This window comes from Dendropsophus ebraccatus, chromosome 2 (assembly GCF_027789765.1).
Source record: "Dendropsophus ebraccatus isolate aDenEbr1 chromosome 2, aDenEbr1.pat, whole genome shotgun sequence".
Lineage (NCBI taxonomy): Eukaryota > Metazoa > Chordata > Amphibia > Anura > Hylidae > Dendropsophus > Dendropsophus ebraccatus.
Genome location: NC_091455.1, coordinates 213,201,772 through 213,220,143, shown reverse-complemented (window position 1 = coordinate 213,220,143; position 18,372 = coordinate 213,201,772). Strand labels below are relative to the sequence as shown.

General features: G+C 45.6%; 2 protein-coding genes across 4 annotated transcripts; one reads left to right on the top strand and one right to left on the bottom strand.

The window, feature by feature from the left end:
• Positions 1–370: 370 nt before the first annotated feature.
• On the top strand, positions 371–4,669 carry GATAD1 (GATA zinc finger domain containing 1). Of its 2 annotated transcripts, none has more exons than XM_069960648.1 (7): positions 371–503; positions 1,007–1,044; positions 1,357–1,581; positions 1,826–1,951; positions 2,738–2,797; positions 3,334–3,517; positions 4,242–4,669. In XM_069960648.1, exons 3-7 carry the CDS (start codon positions 1,357–1,359, stop codon positions 4,430–4,432), a joined length of 786 nt encoding a protein of 261 aa, XP_069816749.1. In that variant the 5' UTR covers positions 371–503; positions 1,007–1,044; the 3' UTR covers positions 4,433–4,669. The 2 variants fall into 2 exon arrangements, with proteins under 2 accessions (XP_069816749.1, XP_069816748.1); XM_069960647.1 differs by having other exon boundaries at positions 371–549.
• A 3,497-nt stretch (positions 4,670–8,166) lies between these two features.
• On the bottom strand, positions 8,167–17,534 carry LOC138784940 (gastrula zinc finger protein XlCGF48.2-like). Of its 2 annotated transcripts, none has more exons than XM_069960644.1 (8): positions 17,419–17,534; positions 15,111–15,557; positions 14,646–14,768; positions 13,922–14,053; positions 13,171–13,288; positions 12,232–12,405; positions 11,541–11,732; positions 8,167–10,012 (listed from the first exon to the last, which is right to left on the bottom strand). In XM_069960644.1, exons 2-8 carry the CDS (start codon positions 15,546–15,548, stop codon positions 8,892–8,894), a joined length of 2,298 nt encoding a protein of 765 aa, XP_069816745.1. In that variant the 5' UTR covers positions 15,549–15,557; positions 17,419–17,534; the 3' UTR covers positions 8,167–8,891. The 2 variants fall into 2 exon arrangements, with proteins under 2 accessions (XP_069816745.1, XP_069816746.1); XM_069960645.1 differs by having other exon boundaries at positions 12,232–12,402.
• Positions 17,535–18,372: the final 838 nt, after the last annotated feature.

Sequence of the window (18,372 nt, the reverse complement as noted above, 5' to 3'; positions counted from 1 at the left end):
TTTCTGAGTAAGTGGGAGGAGTGAGATCTATCCAGACTGCTGCAACCAATCAGATTACAGATTATCACCTGTAAAGTCAAAACAGTGACCTGATTGGTTGTCATGAAAAACTGACACCCCTCCTCCCACCTTACTGCTCAGGATCCATTAGTAATGTGCTATGTGTGCGTCATCAGTGCAGATCCTGTACAATACTTCATGTCAGCTCCAAAGTGCCGAACTCCATGTGGCGGTCCCTTTAAATAAACCAGCCGCCTGTTGTCGCTTACGAATGACGTGGCACTTCCGCCGCTATCAGTCCTGCTTGACTATTGGTTCCCAGCACATTACGTCACTGTTATCCTAGCGAATCAGCTTGCGGTGGCCTCCCGTGACCCGGATGTGTTTGCGGCGTCTTCTGCCCGCCGCAGCTGGGCTCTATTTACACTGACACTTCTCCTGTGTCCGGTTTTCATCCTGAACACTTGAGAGAATCCGGTGACCAAACGCCAGGTGTTACTGAGGTCTGTTCATACTGCGTGTGTGCCTCTGCGGTTCTGTAAGCACGAGGTATGCTGGGGCATGTAGTTCTTCTCATTACTGTAATGTATGTACACAGTGACCCCACAGTGAGTGCAGCTCTGGAGTATAATACAGGATGGAACTCAGGATCAGTAATGTAATGTATGTACACAGTGACCCCACCAGCAGAATAGTGAGTGCAGCTCTGGGGTATAATACAGGATAGAACTGGGCATACGTACAGGAGTAGTAATGTCATGATGTTTATATGGGATGTGGACTATTGTTAGGGTCCTATTACACCAACAGATTATCTGACAGATTTTTGTAAGCCAAAAACCAGGAATGGATTTGAAAAGAGGAGAAATCTCAGTCTTTCCTATATTACCTGTTCTCTGTTAATAGTCTGTTCCTGGCTTTGGCTCAAAAAAATCTGTCAGATAATCCGTTGGTGTAATAGGACCCTTAGAGCGTTCCTTTAACATTTGTCTGTTTTGTCTTCTAGGTGATTTGTAGATGAAGGAGCAGTGACATTTGCTGGAGGTTAGTGATGTCATCACATAGTTGTCACTTCCTGGGATAGTTTATAAAGTTTCATCATTCAGGAGCCAGTAAGGGTCAGGTACAGCTATCAGGGACAGTCTCTGGATACACACCATGTGGCTGTATAGGATGTCGTGCTGCTACCTCTCCGCTTTCCTCCCTGTTTCCTCCATTGCTCGGAGCTCCTGCACGTTGTCCCTGATGCTTCCTTTTGTGTTTGTGACACTGAGGGGCCGTCTACATGCACTTAAAGGGATACTCCGGAGAAAATCTATTATATATTGTACTATGTCTGTGCACTTACTTCTTTAGATGCCTCTTGGACTAAAACCAACATGCAGCATCTGCAAAACCACCTCCTCCTCCATGTGGAAGAAAGGAAGCCAGGGAGAGATCCTGTGCAACAGCTGCACCGGGAAAGGCAGCACTGGGGGCGGCAGCTACAGCGGCAGCACCGCCACAAGCAGCGGCTACACCGGGACAAGCTTCGCCAGTACTTCCACTGCCCAGCAGAGCAATGGGGGAAGCACTAAACAGGTCAGAGGTCACTCTCATTGGTGATGGTCATACCATCCCATATAGATCAGACTCCATTGGTTTAAAGGGATTCTCCTACCTTAGAATGTGCCATAAAGTTTTAATAGATGATCTGGTCTCTGTCATTTGCTAGAATAGGGCTCTCTAATCCCACCCGCTCTGTTGGTCGCTCACAGTTGTCATGGCGGCTCTGTGTTCTGTCTCCTCCCCTTTGACTTCTTTTGTCTCTTCTATTCTCCCATAGTCCAAGCAGGAAATCCACAGAAGATCGGCCCGACTGAGGAACACGAAATACAAGTCCGCTCCGGCCGTGGAAAAGAAGGTGTCAACCAAAGGCAAAGGAAGGCGACACATATTCAAACTGAAGAACGTGAGTATATACATACACATATATATATATGGTAGGATGTGACGGCCCACAGCATGGTCAGGTGCCATTGAGGTGAATGGAGCAGAGTTGTAATACCACACTCAACCTGAGGACAGGGGTGGCTCTGTTTTTACAAGAAAGCAGTGTTGTAGTGTCCATGGTTTGAATAACACGTTTCCCCACTCCTCATGTATGGATAATTATATGTATATCTCTGTAATGTCTGTATGATTTATGTCTTTGTATGTACCCCAGAATTGTAACTAGGTTTCAGAAAGTTATATAGATTTGTCATATACTTCTATTTAAAAAAACTGCAGTCGTCCAGTACTTATTAGCTGCTGTATGTCCTGCAGGAAGTGGTGTATTCTCTCCAGTCTGACACAGTGCTCTCTGCTGCCACCTCTGTCCATGTCAGGAACTGTCCAGAGCAGCAGCAAATATTCATAGAAAACCTCTCCTGCTCTGTCCATGTCAGGAACTGTCCAGAGGTGGCAGCAGAGAGCGCTGTGTCAGGCTGTAGAGAATACACAGGACATGCAGCAGCTGATAAGTACCGGAAGACTGGAAATTTTTAAGGAGTAAATTACAAACCTATATAACTTTCTGAAACCAGCTGGTTTGAAAGAAAAAGATTTTAGCTGGAGTACCACTTTAAGGTTTGGAGACCCCCCCCCCTCCCCTCTTATACGGCTGTGTGCTCAGTAGCATTGAGGATTTTGTAAAGTTGCTTCTAGTAATGATTCATCTTCTGCTTTTCCTTTTTTCTCTCCTTTACTTTTGTAGCCCATTAAAGCTCCAGAAGCCGTATCCACCATAGTGACCTCCGAGTCCATCTTCCACAAGGTACGTCATTCTGTAGGGCAGCCGCATCCTCTAAGGGCCCGTTCACACTGAGTAACTCTCGAGGAATTTCAAGTGGAGCCTGCGCCACGGATGCCGCTTGAAGTTCTGCCTGTCCTATTCATTGAATAGAATGCCGCATGCACCTCAGGCCCTTCAACTGTTATAAAACCACAAATCCCATCATGCTTTAGCTGTCCAGGCATCATGGAAATTGTAGATTTGCAGCAGCTGGAGGGCCGGAGTTTGACCCCCTCCCCCTCCCCTTTTTTATACCATCTATAAACTATATAGCAAGGAAGGGGAACACAGGTTTACAGACAGTGGTAGAGCTCCCCCTCTTCTGTACACATGAAAGCTGCCCTGGTTTCCCCTTTTAGGGTGCATTCACACACACGGGACATTTGCTGCTGTGTTCTGTTGTCTAGTTCCATTGGTTTCTGCTGTGGATCCTGTGGGGGTGATCGCTCCCTAAGGAATTGAGCTCTATAGTCTGTGATCTCTTCTATTAGACCCTTTGTCTCCGCTCCTTGTTGCAGGGTCTGTATTATCAGATTGGTGACGTCGTGTCGGTTATTGATGAAGATGACGGTAAAACCTATTATGCTCAGATCCGAGGCTTTGTACAGGATCATTATTGTGAGAAGAGCGCCGCCCTGACGTGGCTGATCCCCACAGTCTGCAGCCCGAAGGATCACTTTGATCCAGCTACTTATATCATAGGTAAGTGTCTGCAGTCCCTAAAGCAGGGATGGGGAACCTGTGGCCTTTCATGATAGGAATTGTATTTTTGCAACAGCTGTAGGGCCAAAGACTCCCCACCCCTGTCTTAAAGGTACATTTACACCTTTTATGTATCTATTGCGCCCCCTACTGTAAATTATCTGATATTACAAGTGCGTACAACACAAGCCACTGGTTCCAGATAATTTATAGTAGGGGAAACAATACTTCTTCCTTTACTTGCTCTAGCTCGGTGATCTCCAACTTGTAGCCATGCCCCATCAGGCCATAGTTTTGCACCAGCTGTAGATTGGAGAATGCTGCCTTAGCTGATGCTATTGGTCGGCTGGTTGCCGATGGCATTGGTCGGCTGGTTGCCGATGGCATTGGTTAGCTGGTTGCCGATATCATCACTGAACTCATTGTTTTCAGCATTGTCACAATACGTTTGGAGTAATGAGACATGAGATGAGGGATACTGGAGCAGGTCTGAGTCCGATCGTTTGGCATCTGATTCCCGTTGTCTGGAGAAGCTGGATGCAGCCCAGGGAGTCTGGGAAAACACGGATACATCTGTAAGCCATATGTATGTTTTCCAGGGCTGCATCACTCATCTTCAGCCACTGATAATTAAAAGTCAAGCGATTGGACTCGATCACGCTCCTGTTGCGCTGATATATATTTCTATATACTGTGAGTTATTGATTTCTTTTGATGTCTCAAGGTCCAGATGAAGATCTTCCAAGGAAAATGGACTGCTTGGACTTTGTATGCCACGCACCGTCTGAGTACTTCAAGTCTCGATCGTCACCATTCCCCACATTACCTACCCGGCCTGAGAGAGGGTATATCTGGACTCACGTCGGCCCCACCCCAGCCATCAATATCACAGATGCCATCGGCAACCACCTATAGTTATATCTGCACACTGCAGGTCAGATGTGAAATAGGAAGGACGGGGGTCTGTACATCACAGCAGGAGCCATAAGGCATTCCCAACTTGGCCGCAGTGTTTCTGCTCCTTACACGGTCGTCCTCAGCAATGAAGTCAGTGACAAAATGGTGTAAAATGACAGAATGAACTCACAGTGATGAGACATGGACGACGACGACTGCTGCTGCGCCTCTTTTTATAAAAAGCACAAAATCTCATTTAAATTATCTAAAATCATTAATGCTGTTTTTTTATTTTATTTTTTTTCAAACTTTAATCATGGTACATTCCTGATGACCTTAAAGTATTGTATTAAAGTATTGTATTGGCCCCCAAAACTTATACAAATCCCCAATATACACTTATTACGGGAAATGCTTATAAAGTTCCTTTTTCCCTGCACTTACTACTGCATCAAGGCTTCACTTCCTGGATAACATGGTGATGTCACTTCCTGGATAACATGGTGATGTCATGACCCGACTCCCAGAGCTATGCGGGCTGTGGCTGCTGGAGAGGATGATGGCAGAGGGATGCTCATTGTCCCTCCAGTGCCCTGTGTCCCTCAGTGTCCCTCTGCCATCATCCTCTCCAGCAGCCACAGCCCGCACAGCTCTGGGAGTCGGGTAGTGACATCACCATGTTATCCAGGAAGTGACATCACCATGTTATCCAGGAAGTGTCATCACCATGTTATCCAGGAAGTGAAGCCTTGGTGCAGAAGTAACATTTCCCATAAGTGTATATTGGTGATTTGTATAACTTTTGGGGGGCAATACAATACTTCAATAAAAAATTATTGCCAGACTTCTCCTTTAAAGGGGTACTTCAGTGAAAATCTTTTTCAAATCAACTGATGTAAGAAAGTTCTATAGATTTGTAATTTACTTCTATTTAAAAATCTCCTGTCTTCCAGTACTTATCAGCTGCTGTATGCCCTGCAGGAAGTGGTGTATTCTCTCCAGTCTGACACAGTGCTCTCTGCTGCCACCTCTGTCCATGTCAGGAACTGTCCAGAGCAGTAGAAAATCCTCATAGAAAACCTCTCCTGGTCTGGACAGTTCCTGACATGGACAGAGGTGGCAGCAGAGAGCACTGTGTCAGACTGTGCCTGCAGGGCATACAGCAGCTGATAAGTACAAGCAAAATGGAGATTTTTAAATAGAAGTAAATTACAAATCTATAGAACGTCCGTAAACCAGTTGCTTTAAACAAGGTAACCTTTAACTAAATCCAATCTGCAGCCTGATCCTGGTGAGATCTGTACGGTTCTAGTATATCGTTATATGACACAAGTTTTTTCATTGATATTTCTGCAAAATCTCTGTATAATCTGTGATGTCAATCTGCTGATTATACAGAGACTAGTGGTTGTTGCAGATTGACATGTAGAGCTCCCTATTTATAAAAGAGGTTCCTCAGCAGCTGCAGCATATATTATTCCACCTAAACCCTCATACAGACCATTTACACCTTGCAGGAATTTTCCTCTTCAGAAGGAGTTGCGCAGCAGCTGTGGATTATATGGGACAATGTTCATAACTTCGATACTTCCCCATCAGTGGGGGATGGGTTTTATTATTCTGTGAGGGGGAAGCCATTTTATTCTCTGGGTTGATACAATCACATAAAGGGTTTTAATACTTCTGCTAAATAAAAACAAACAAGAATAAAGTAACTAAACTTTTATTCACCTTCTGACGTGTTGTTGTGATCGGTCGTTGTGTCCTATCATCTAAAAGCCAAATATATGGAGTCCTGACACCACAGTGGCCTCATACAGATACATAGAGACCGCCATAAGCAACATGCTCAACTTTCCGAAGATGACATACAGAAGCGAAGGGACAGAGCAGGCGGCTGTGCGCTTCTCTCACTTACAATGGGTGTCAAATGCAGACTACAAAACTACAACTCCCATCATGGCTGAGAAGGAACAATGGGAATTGTAGTTTTGCAACAGCTGGAGGGCCTGAGTTTGATCGATGAAAATCTCAGCAGCCAGAACCTCCCTGATTACAATGTCTGACATATCGGAAGTTGGAAAAAAAAAAGTTTACGTACACTTGGGGGTAAATACTTTGTTTAGACCAGTGCTTCTCAATTCCAGTCCTCAGGCCTCACCAACAGGTCATGTTTTAGGGATTTACTTAGTATTTCACAGGTGATATAATTATACTCAGTGCATCAGGTATTCTCACAGGTGTTCTTTCTATGGGATAGCCTCAAAACATGACCTGTTGATGAGGCCTGAGGACTGGAATTGAGAAGCACTTGTTTAGGGTATGTGCACACGTGTCATTTCTTTGGGCAGACGGCAGAATCTGCCTGAGCATAGAATGGAGCTTATAGGACAGGCGGCAGAATCCGTAGTATGCACACACTCTAAGGCTTCCAGCTACCATGGTAACCTTGACAGTGGAAGTCCCATCCTCTGTCATACACCTTCAATGTCACTACTGACTGTGGCATCTGAGGGGTTAAAGCGACTCTGTACCTATAATCTGCCAATCCAAGATCTGTCCTGGAGTGTTAAATTGGCATGGCCTAGTGTCTATGCCCTAGGCTTGCACTACCCCTCCATCCCTCCTCTTCACCCTCTTCATTATTAGGAATGCCCCGGGCAGGTTTTTTTTTCTATTCACTTGTCAGTACACTGCACAGGTGCCTTAACAATCCAGCCCATGTGCAGTGTTCACACAGGTGATAAATAGCAGAATACTTGCCTGGAGCATTCCTAATGATGAGGAGGGACAGAGAGGTGGTGCCAGCCTAAGGCTACGTTCACACAGAGCAAAAGGGGCGGATTACACAAGGAAATATTTCCGCCTAAAATCAACTGACGCTGAATTCCGAGCAGAATGTAAGCAGAATCCCTGCATATTCCTCGAATCCGCGCTGAATCCGCATGCATTCAGTGCTGAAATTCAGCAAGTATTTGGCGTGTAAACTAGACTATACCAGAAAATATACTAGAATCCTCCTCCCCCCCTTTTTCCCCTATTTCCGAGCTGATTCAGCGCGGAATTTCCGCTTGTATTCCGCGCTGAATACGCACGTATTCCGCGCTGAAACAGAAAATCAGAGCCCCATTGATTTGTATAGGCTTCCGCTAGCGGAAGAATGAACATGTTCATTCTTCTGGCGGAAAGCGGATTAGTTCAGTGCGAAAATTCCACCGTGTGAACTGCAGAGCAGAATTTCCATTCAACATAAAGGAAATTAGCTCTGCACCTATTTTAACGACTGAAATTTCAGCGCTGATTCAGCGCAGAAATTCTGCTGCTTTTGCTCTGTGTGAACGAGCCCTAATGCATAGACACTCTAGGCCACGCCAGTTTGGCACAGGGCTGCAAGTTTAAAAGTTGTTTTTCAGGACAATAACTGCATCACCTGCCGATTCGGACCGCAACTGGTGTCAGGAAGTTATATAGATGTGTAATTTACTTCTATTTAAAAATCTCCAGTCTTCCAGTACTTAGCTGCTGTATGTCCTGCAGGAAGTGGTGTATTTTCTCCAGTCTGACACAGTGCTCTCTGCTGCTACCTTTGTCCATGTCAGGAACTGTCCGGAGCAGGAGAGGTTTTCTATGGTGATTTGCTGCTGCTCTGGACAGTTCCTGACATGGACAGAGGTGGCAGCAGAGAGCACTGTGTCATAGTGGAGAAGAATACACCACTTCCTGCAGGACATACAGCAGCTGATAAGCACTGTAAGACTGGGAGTTTTTAAATAGAAGTAAATTATAAATCTGTATAACTTTCTGAAACCAGTTGATTTGAAAGAAAGATTTTTGCCGGAGTATCTCTTTGACAATTGGAAAGTCTTTTCTCCTGTAGCACCCCATTATTGGATTACACCAATGGGGAACCTTCGGCCCTCCGGCTATTGCAAAACTAGAATTGCCACTGTGCCTGAACAGCCAACGGCAGACATGATGGGAATTGTTTTGTAATGGCTGGAGGTTTCTTAATGCCTGAATTCTGGTCAAGCCTTGTTCACAACACACTGGAACTCCTACAACTCCATCATCCTGATCGCCAAGCATCATTTGTGTATATATAGTAGCTTATTACTCACTTTTATAGTAACCTACTGTAAAGGCAGACCTAGCTGCAAATCCAAACCATCCGTACAATCTATAGCTATGTTCACACTGAGTTAATTCCGCCTGTCTCAGTGTCCCATAGCCTGTCTATGAGAGTGAGCACTCCTCTGTTGCCGCAGCTCTCCACTCAAAGACATGACATGTCACTTCCTCGAGTGGAGAGCAGCGGAGCAGCGTGTGCTCTTCCACAGGCTATGGGACACTAAGACAGGCAGGAATGCCGCCTGATTTGCTCAGTGTGAACATACCCTAACAAGGACACAGATATAATATGGAGCATCCAGAAGGACCAATGAAGGTCACAGTTATGTATGTGCATTTTTTCTCTAGCTTAAAGTGGCTGTTCCATGTGAATCCGCTGATGCCGATACAGATCCGATTTCTGCATAAAACATTTACCGCACTCAGAACAACAAAGAAGCTTCTCCCCCGAGTGAAGTCGCTGGTGTCTCGTCAACGTCGTCTTGAGTGAAAAACTTTTCCCACATTGACGACAAGTAAAGGGCCGTTCCCCGGTGTGGGCTCGCTGATGATCGATTAGCTTTGATTTATGTGTAAAACATTTCCCGCACACCGTACACTGCTCCTCTTCCATGTGAATCCGTTTGTGTTGAATGAGCTGAGCTTTCTTTATGAAACGCTTACCGCAGTCCGAGCAAGAAAACGGTTTTTCGCCTGTGTGGAGGCGCCGGTGCAGAATGAGGCCGGATCTCTGCGTGAAGCTCCTGCCGCAGTCTGAGCAGCTGAAACGTTTTGTGCCCGTGTGAATTTTAACGTGTTCAGAGAGATGCGATTTCTGCGAGAAGCCCTTGTGGCAATAAGAACAGGCGAAGGGCTTCTCTCCGGTGTGAGTCCTCTGGTGACAGCGCAGGTAAGATTTCAGCATAAAACATTTACCGCATTCTGAACAGGAGAATGGCTTCTTCCCTGAGTGAATGAGCTTGTGTTTTATTAGGGTTGCTTCCTGCGCAAAACAGCGTCCACACTGCAGACAGGAGAAGGGCCGCTCCCCCGTGTGGGTTCTTTCATGCTGGATCAGTTTAGATTTCTGTGTAAAACATTTCCCGCAGAAAGAACACTGCTCCTCGCCGGTGTGAATTTTTTTGTGCTGAGAAAGTTGCGATTTCCTCGAAAAACACTTGCGGCACTCGGGACACGAGAACGGCTTCTCCCCCGTGTGAACGAGCTTATGGGCTTTGAGTCTTGAGGAAAACTTAAAACTTTTACCGCACTCTGGACATGAAAATGGCTCCTGGGCCGGGTCGGTGCCGTCATCCTGCTCCATACTGGCTGCAGACATTGGTTCCTGGTCGTTAAGGTCAGGTGAGATACGGTCGCCATCATTCGGAGAGGTCAGAGTTTCCATATTCAAGTCATTTAGAGACTCATCTGTGTAGTGATCGTCTATTTCAACTTCTATTTCGTGCTTAGGAGTCAGCAATGGTTCCTCACCTGCAGAGAATAAAGTAAATGTAAGTTCTGGACAAATTCTTTTATTCATTTTGCTGCTGATATTTCCATTATACAAGGCACATTCAAGTGAATGTGTCATCAGAAAATGACTTATTATATAAATAATATTTTTAGGTTACATTTTTGGTGACATTTTTTCTAATTTTCCATTTTTTTTCTCAATATTATTAAATAATCCTGATATCTTGCAGTTCTCATTCTCACCACTGGGGCTAAAACTAATCTGAGACTTCCTGTTGTGTCTGTAATGATAAGAGGAGGCTGCAGTAAAGTGATCTGTACAGCATTGCAGCGTCATGTGACACTAGTAGATAGAGACAATAGCAGCTCCCTGTGGAATGACCTCTTCACAGGTCACAGAGCATGCTCAGTAATGTCTCACATCCATCTCAAGGGGACAGAGTTTGCCTATTGTCGTCTATGTCCATGAGGCTTGCTGTAAAGCATATCACTAAGGGTGGCATTTATTAAGTCCGGCGTTTTTTACGCCGGACTTAAAAATGTCCCCGCAGCTCCGGCGCTACGGAGATTTATGTAGAGGCGGACTGCCTCTACATAAATCCCGTGCGCGCCGGTGCGCACCGCCGAAAACCTACGCCAGCTGAGGACTGGAGTAGGTTTTCGGCGTATATATGGGCGGAACAGATGGTAAATCGCGCGGACTCTGAGTCCGCGCCCTCCGTTCCGCCCACTACACGCCCCCTTTCCGCCCCCCCTGGCGTACTCGGCGGAAAGTGCCGATTTGCGAATATTTTATTCGCAAATCGGCCATTTGCGTATAAAATAATACGCAAATCGGCACTTTCCGCCGAAAATCATACGTTCGCAGGATGATACATGTGGCCCTAAGTGTTGTTAAGAACAGCCTAGGCAAGGTGGCCGCTCCAATAACAATGTACAAATAGTGATATAAAAAAATTACAGTCAGAAAATAGAAAGAGATTAGAATAAAAGAACAAGTTTTAGTATCAGACTAATCAATAGAAGAAAATCTAGGTGACACAATCCCTTTAAATGCTCCATAACGGGAATCAGCGCCATTACAATTAGTATAATTGCTTTACAAGTGTCGCCTACTGTGGCTCTAGTGTCCGGTCAGGAATAAAAGCTGAGTGGAATTCCTATACATTTGTGTCGTCTCTGTAGTGTCACGCAGACTGATGCGCCATGATGTAGAAGAGGACAAAGCATCAAGTGGAAGAAAGCTTCTGGAATCCTCCGTATAGAGCAGCACATTGCACCCTTGCAGGAAATCCTAAGGGGGTATGCACACGTTCCATGCTTACGGTTCTGTACACGGAAGATGCTACAGACCAGAATCACGGACCTCCTGGCGTTATGTATCATTATGAGGCCGGGAGCTCGGCAACGGTTTATATCTTCATGGTACAGCTGTGTCACTACAGTACCATGAAGATTTATTTATATGTAAATTATTTTTGACAAACCAAACACTTTTCTTCTGTATAATTGAGCTGATGCAATGACTGCAATGTTAAACATTTACCGCACTCTGAAGAAGATGACGGCGGCTCCTGTGCTGTGCCCGTATAATCATCACCGTCCATGCCGTCTGCAGACAGTGGTTCCTGCTTAAGGTCAGATGACATATATTCACCACTAGACGGAGACGTTACAGAGATGGGAGTCCAGTCATTCAATGGCTCTTCTATTTCAACCTCTATTTCGGCTTCCTCACCTGGTGAGAAGGAAATAAATGGAAGTTCTAGACACATTCTTGTATCTATTATTATAGGGGAATACACACACATATATATGGATTCCATAGCAGACTATAATGTCTCTCTTACTTTGTGTGCAGGAATGAGAGATTACTTGGAGGAATGTCCTGGAATGAATGCGATCATATAAATATATGGACATTTTAACGCACAGAACTTTTGATCGGTTTGGATCCGCGTCTTCAGACCAATCATTAGAACCAGCTGCTCACAGGTGGAGGGCGAGGAAAGAAGCAATCACCCCGACCAATCAAAATGTTTATTATGTTGCTGTTTTTTTGTGGTTTTTGGTACCCAGGTCCTTTATCTGTTGGAAAACTACAATTCCCATCATGCTTGGACAGCCAAAGCGAAGCTGTCCAGGCATGATGGGAATTGTAGTTTTGCAACAGCTGGATTGACGCAAATTCCCCATCCCTGATCTTGGGGGGGGGGGGGGTAACTTAAAACATTTACCGCACTCTGAACAAGACAATGGTTCCTCTGCTGCTGTACTGATGCCACCGTCCTCGCCGTCTGTTCCGGCTTTAAGGTCAAATGAGAAGCTCTCCCCACCAGCTGGAGACTTTATAGATGTGGGGTTCACAAGCTGTTTTATTTCATGCTCCCGAGTCAAAACAGGACGTTCTCCTGTGGAGAATAAAATAGAGGTCAATTCTAGACAAGTTTTTTTATTTTTTTGATGGTGCAATGTTCAAAATTTCCTTGATAAGATGCAACCCCCTTAAAGGGGTAGTGCGGCGGTAAAAAATTATTCACAGAATAACACACATTACAAAGTTATACAACTTTGTAATGTATGTTATGTCTGTGAATGGCCCCCTTCCCCGTGTACCACCACCCCCACCCGTGTACCCGGAAGTGTAGTGCTTTACACATACCAGATCCGTGCCGACACACGTCCGCCATCTTGTGCCAAACGTCATCTTCGGCCGGCCGGCCCGAACACCTTCGATCTTCCCGAGTGCCGGCCGCGTCATCAGCTGCTCAGCCGCGATTGGCTGAGCATAACTGTGCTCGGCCAATCGCGGCTCAGCGGCTGATGACGCGGCCGGCACTCGGGAAGATCGAAGGTGTTCGGGCCGGCCGGCCGATGACGACGTTTGGCACAAGATGGCGGACGCGTGTCGGCACGGATCAGGTATGTATAAAGCACTACATAGACTTATAATAGAGCTGCCTGGATGGAGATGACCTGTATTGTTTGTACCAACCTATGGACGGACAATAAACCATCACAATCTACTGGTGAGTGCCGAGATTTTGTCTTCATAATTTATTGCTATTGCTCCTCTCTCCGAGCAGCACCTGACACAGAGGGCCGAACCCTCCTTGGACTATGGATTGTTGTGGAGGTGACGTCATCTCTCTTACAGATCCGCATGGTTTCCTCACCGTGTGATGGCGGCTGCTCGGCCAGGAAGACGCTCCGGTACAGGTGCTGGTGCTTCTTTACGTAATCCCATTCTTCTATAGAGAAGTAGACGGCCACATCCTGACACCGCGCAGGGACCTGAAATGCACAACAGTCCGTACAGACAACGTCTCAGAACACCTGATGGGATTCACATCCAGACATCAATGCGTTTAGATTTCAATTATGGCGCTATACAAAAGAAGTGACGTTACTTCAATTATTTGCGGAGGTTCAACAGGAGAAACATTAAAGGGCAAACAAAGGGCATTCTGTGGGAAACATGCTCTCAAAAAGTTATATAGACTTGTTATTTACTTCTATTAAAAAATCTCCAGTCTTCCCATACTTATCAGCTACTGCATGTCCTGCAGGAAGTGGTGTATTCTCTGCAGTGCTCTCTGCTGCCACCTCTGTCCATGTCAGGAACTGTCCAGAGCAGCAGCAAATCCCTATAGAAAACCTCTCCTGCTCTGGACAGTTGCTGACATGGACAGAGGTGGCAGCAGAGAGCACTGTGTCAGACTGGAGAGAATACACCACTTCCTGCAGGACATACAGCAGCTGATAAGTACAGGGAGACTGAAGATTTCGAAATAGAAGTAAATTACAAATCTGTATAACTCTCTGATACCAGTTCATCTGTAAACATTGTTTTTCTCCATCCCTTGGCTAATACACAAATTTCCAGGAGATCCCAGAAACATGACACAGGGAGACGGCAGCGCTCACCTCTCCTGTCAGCAGCTGAATGATCTGGTTGGTGATCTGTACGATCTCCTTGGTAATCTCAGAGGTTCTGATTCTTCCTCCGGTGCTAGAAGCTTTCTGATCATCTTGCGTCTTCTTCACAACTGTGTAGCCCTGAGAATAAAAATGGCCGTGACATCATAGAAACAACTGTGCTACATAAGAGATGGGTCAGCAGCAGAGACGACAGAGAGCATGGCCGATCATTGGCATATGACATATGCCGCCCTACAGAGTCCTGGTGGGTACAGCCTATGGCCTATGTCTATATCCAGGTTTTCCAGGACTCCCTAGGGCGCCATCCAGCTTCTTCAGTCACTGGTATTCAAAAGCTGCACCAACCACAGTGTCTCCATTACAGTACCACCAACCAACCACAGTGTCTCCATTACAGTACCCCCAACCACAGTGTCTCCATTACAGTACCACCAACCAACTACAGTGTCTCCATTACAGTACCCCCAACCAACCACAGGGTCTCCATTACAGTACCACCAACGAACTACAGTGTCTCCATTACAGTGCCACCAACCACAGTGTCTCCATCACAGTACCACCAACCACAGAAAGACCATCACAGTACCCCCAACCACAGTGTCTCTATTACTGCTCCCCATATAATATTTCATGCACTAATGCTCCTGGGTCCCAGCCTTTGGCTTCTATCTCAGTTCACTCCTCTGTCATCGTCTCCAGCATCGCTCACCTCTCCGGTCAGGAGGGACATGATCTCCAGGGTGAGCCTCAGGATCCTGTCAGTCGTGTCTATTCTGTCATTATCCATGGGGGTCACGGTGCAGAATCGCTCAGCCTGGGGGGAGTCCTGTAACTGGAAGAACAGATGAGAAACGTGTCACGAGGAAGTAACCTATGATATCTTAAGGGACAAGAAGAAAAAAAAAACGTTGCCCCCATAAGCTATTCCAGCAGGACGGGTCTGTATTGTGTTAGATGGTTTTTTGTTACAGCGCACCTCTACTGACTCTTATATACAGGAGTATACGGCTATGGTCACATGTGCACAACACCTTCATTGTATTTTGCATTTAATTGCTTCATCGGAGCAGAAGTTTGAGTTGTTGGATCCACACAACAGACCCCGTTGACTTTAATGGGCACATCCAGTCATTACAGTAACCCTTCTGTCCCCAGATATAAGTCCAGTACCTACCTGTGCATGTGGCGCTCCACAGGAAGTGGTTGCGGTGCTTGTGTCCCTGGTGTCACGGCAAGGATCAGTCTGTGTGGCGGCATCCTTCGTGACCGGCCGGCTACACGTTGCGTCACATTTCTTCCATTTATTTGTGGAGGACGGAGGCTCCTTGTGAAAGTAACAGGGCACCGCATCGTCCTTGAGAATCCTCTTTTTCAGGGTCTGTCTGTAGGAATCCGGTGAGAAGTGCTCGGAGCAGATCCGGTAAGTGTCGCTCTTTTTCTGCAGGATCTTCTCTGCGACGCTCTCGATGTCCTCCCGATCCTCGATGATCTGGGCGAGCCAGAGCTTTATGGTGGACAAGTTGCTGGGAAACGAATGCAGAGTGATCCCCTTCTGGGCATTGTCCTTGTTGGCCGAGTGATTGGAGCAGCCGGACACCAGGCACTTAGGCATATCTGTAATCTGACAGAAAAGAACAATAATTATAAAAATATCTACATCTATCAGCTGTAATGTTAAAGGGGTTCATTAAAGCCGTCCTCAGGTTGTGTGAGGTATTACAATTCAGCTTCATTACTTCAATGGAACCGAGCTGCAAATCCCCACACCCAACCTGAGGACAAGAGCAGCAACCTCGAAGACAGGTCCGTGCTCTATGATGGGGACAGCAGCGTGTACAGGAGATAGCCACTGCTCCCACTGACCATAAAGAGAGGAACAATTAGGACCTGGAGTCCAAGGCACTCGAGAATTATGGGTCGTCTGCATGCACAGTGCTCCCTAGAGCACGCCTGCTGCCCATAGCACCCAGAGGACTGCTTTCATGTCCCTAAAGTGTCACTGTCATGTTATATATATTTTTTTTTTTGCAGAAATCAATAGTCCAGGCGATTTTAAGAAACTTTGTAATTGGGTTTATTAGGCAAATCTGCCATTATCTGCATCCAAAAAGACTTTCCCCAGGTTCCTCCCCCCCCCCCTCCTCTCCCATTCACTGCTCATTATCAGGAAATCTCATCTTGTTACATCAGTTGGGCCCTGTGTAACCCATGGAGGAGGGGGGAGATTGGTCGCCAGCAGAGAACAAAGGATTACACAGCGGAACATGTGTGAAAGCTGGTATTCAGAGGTCAGTGCTGACTGTCAGAGGAGATTTCCGGTGATGTAGCTGTAAATTAACTCTTTGTTGTCCTGTTTTGGTGCCTCATCTCCCTCCACCCCTCCCCTCTCCATAGAAAACCATGAGGACAGGGGGGAGAGCTTCAAACTGCTTTTTCATGATAAAAATTCCTTTTTCAGCTAATAAACCCAATTACAAAGTTTCTTAAAATCGCCTGGACTATTGATTTCTGCAGAAAATAATTCAACGACAGTGACACTTTAAAGGGGTTGTGCAATATTAGAAAAGAGTAGAAACAAAAACAGCACCACTCTACTCCTCGGTCTGTGTGCGGTATTGCAGCTCACTTAGGGCCCTGTTCCACCGGACGTTCGCATAATCGTTAACGATTAACGATCTCAAACGACCGCTATTGTGAAAGACCTGAAAACGTTCACTCATTTCCATGGAACGATAATCGTTACTTATGATCATATTTGCAATCGTTTTACTTCGCTATTGCGTTCGTGTCTACTGCGAACGACCGACCGACGTCTTATTCAATGTGAACAATTTGCAAACGTTTTGCGAACGAGCGACGATAAAAATAGGTCCAGGTCTTATAAAGCGATCAACGATTTCTCGTTCGGTCGTTGATCGTTAACTGCATTTCAACCGAGCGATTATCGTTTAGATTCGAACGATTTAACGATAATCTGAACGATAGTCGTCTGGTGGAATAGGGCCCTTACACTGCAGTGAATGGAGACAAGGTGTAATACCACACACAACCTGTATTTAAAAAAAAATCCCTTTTTTTTAATCCAAGAGAGCCCCCTTTAAGGATTTCCTGGAGCTGAAAGCTGATTGGTTGCTATGGCTGAGGGTGGGCGGAGCTGTTGTTGGGTCACAGTGCAGCAGAGCGATTGAGCTGAAACATAAATTACAATGGAAATTACCCATAGTATCTATTAAACAAAATGTTATTTTTATTTTTTAAATAAAGATTATTCAATCACTATATGTGCTCTAAGTGTGTCACGTGATTACCATGGTTACGCAGACCGCTTAGCCCCTAATGGGAGCGGTGCCTGTACTGCAGGACTGACAGAACCTAAAAGCCTTTCAATAAACTTTATTTAAAAAAAACAGCACAGAGAACAGCGCAGTGTCGGCTTATAGAAGACGCAGCCCCCGTTTCCCCTCCAATAACTCGGACCTCACCTCATCGAAGTCCGACTCCTCGTCAGACACAGAGCACTTCACACCCGGAATGTGGCGCCGTAGCTTTTAGTTGTGGTGACGTCATCTCGCCGAGTCGCTCAGGATTGCGACGTCATTTCCCCTCGCCGGAAATGTATTAGTTTGGCTGCTCAGAGTAATAAAGTTTGGTTTGTTATTGTGGGCAGAAACTGCTCTTCTATCGTCTCCAGGCGCGCCCCCTGCTGGCGTCTCCCATCATAGAGTGATGACGTATTCCGAGGATATAACTACAACTCCAATCATGGGACTTGTAGTTCTGCAACATCTGGAGTCAGAGCCACAAATTGGGGACACCTGACAACAAGAATTCACTTGAGACAATTCACTTGAATTTTTGTGATTAGAAATTAGACCCCAATTATCAATTGATCAACTAGTTATTCCCTGTCCTTTAAAAATATAATTAACCCCTTAAGGATCGGGCTAATTTTCATTTTCGTTTTCTCCTCCTTGTGCTTAAAAGGCCATAGCACTTGCATTTTTACACCTACAGACCCACATGAGCCCTTATTTTTTGCGTCAATACTTGTACTATGTAATGACAGGCTGAATTTTTCCATAAAATATGCTGGGAAACAAGAAAAAAATTATATGCGTGGTGAAATTGAAAAAAAAAAACGCAATTCTTTTTCTTTGGGGGGGGGGGGGGTCGTTTTTACACCGTGTGTCCTATGGAAAAACTGACATGTTATATATGTTCCTCAAGACGTAACGATTACAACGATATATAACATGTATAACTTTTATTGTATCTGATGGCCGGTAAAAAATTCAAACCATTGTTAACTAATATATGTTCCTTAAAATCGCTCCATTCCCGGCTTATAGCGCTTTTATCCTTTGGTCTATGGGGCTGTGTCAGGTGTCATTTTTTGCGCCATGATGTGATCTTTCTATCGATACCTTGATTGCTCA

Excerpts from the sequence above, each read along its gene's own strand:
- GATAD1 (XM_069960648.1), top strand. The coding sequence starts at position 1,357 with ATGCCTCTTGGACTAAAACCAACATGCAGCATCTGCAAAACCACCTCC. Across the intron at positions 1,582-1,825 it reads ATGGGGGAAGCACTAAACAG|TCCAAGCAGGAAATCCACAG; the intron begins GTCAGAGGTCAC and ends ATTCTCCCATAG. Across the intron at positions 2,798-3,333 it reads CCGAGTCCATCTTCCACAAG|GGTCTGTATTATCAGATTGG; the intron begins GTACGTCATTCT and ends TCCTTGTTGCAG.
- LOC138784940 (XM_069960644.1), bottom strand. The coding sequence starts at position 15,548 with ATGCCTAAGTGCCTGGTGTCCGGCTGCTCCAATCACTCGGCCAACAAG. Across the intron at positions 14,054-14,645 it reads TGTCCCTCCTGACCGGAGAG|GGCTACACAGTTGTGAAGAA; the intron begins GTGAGCGATGCT and ends TTTTATTCTCAG. Across the intron at positions 10,013-11,540 it reads GTCATCTTCTTCAGAGTGCG|GTGAGGAACCATTGCTGACT; the intron begins GTAAATGTTTAA and ends TATTCTCTGCAG.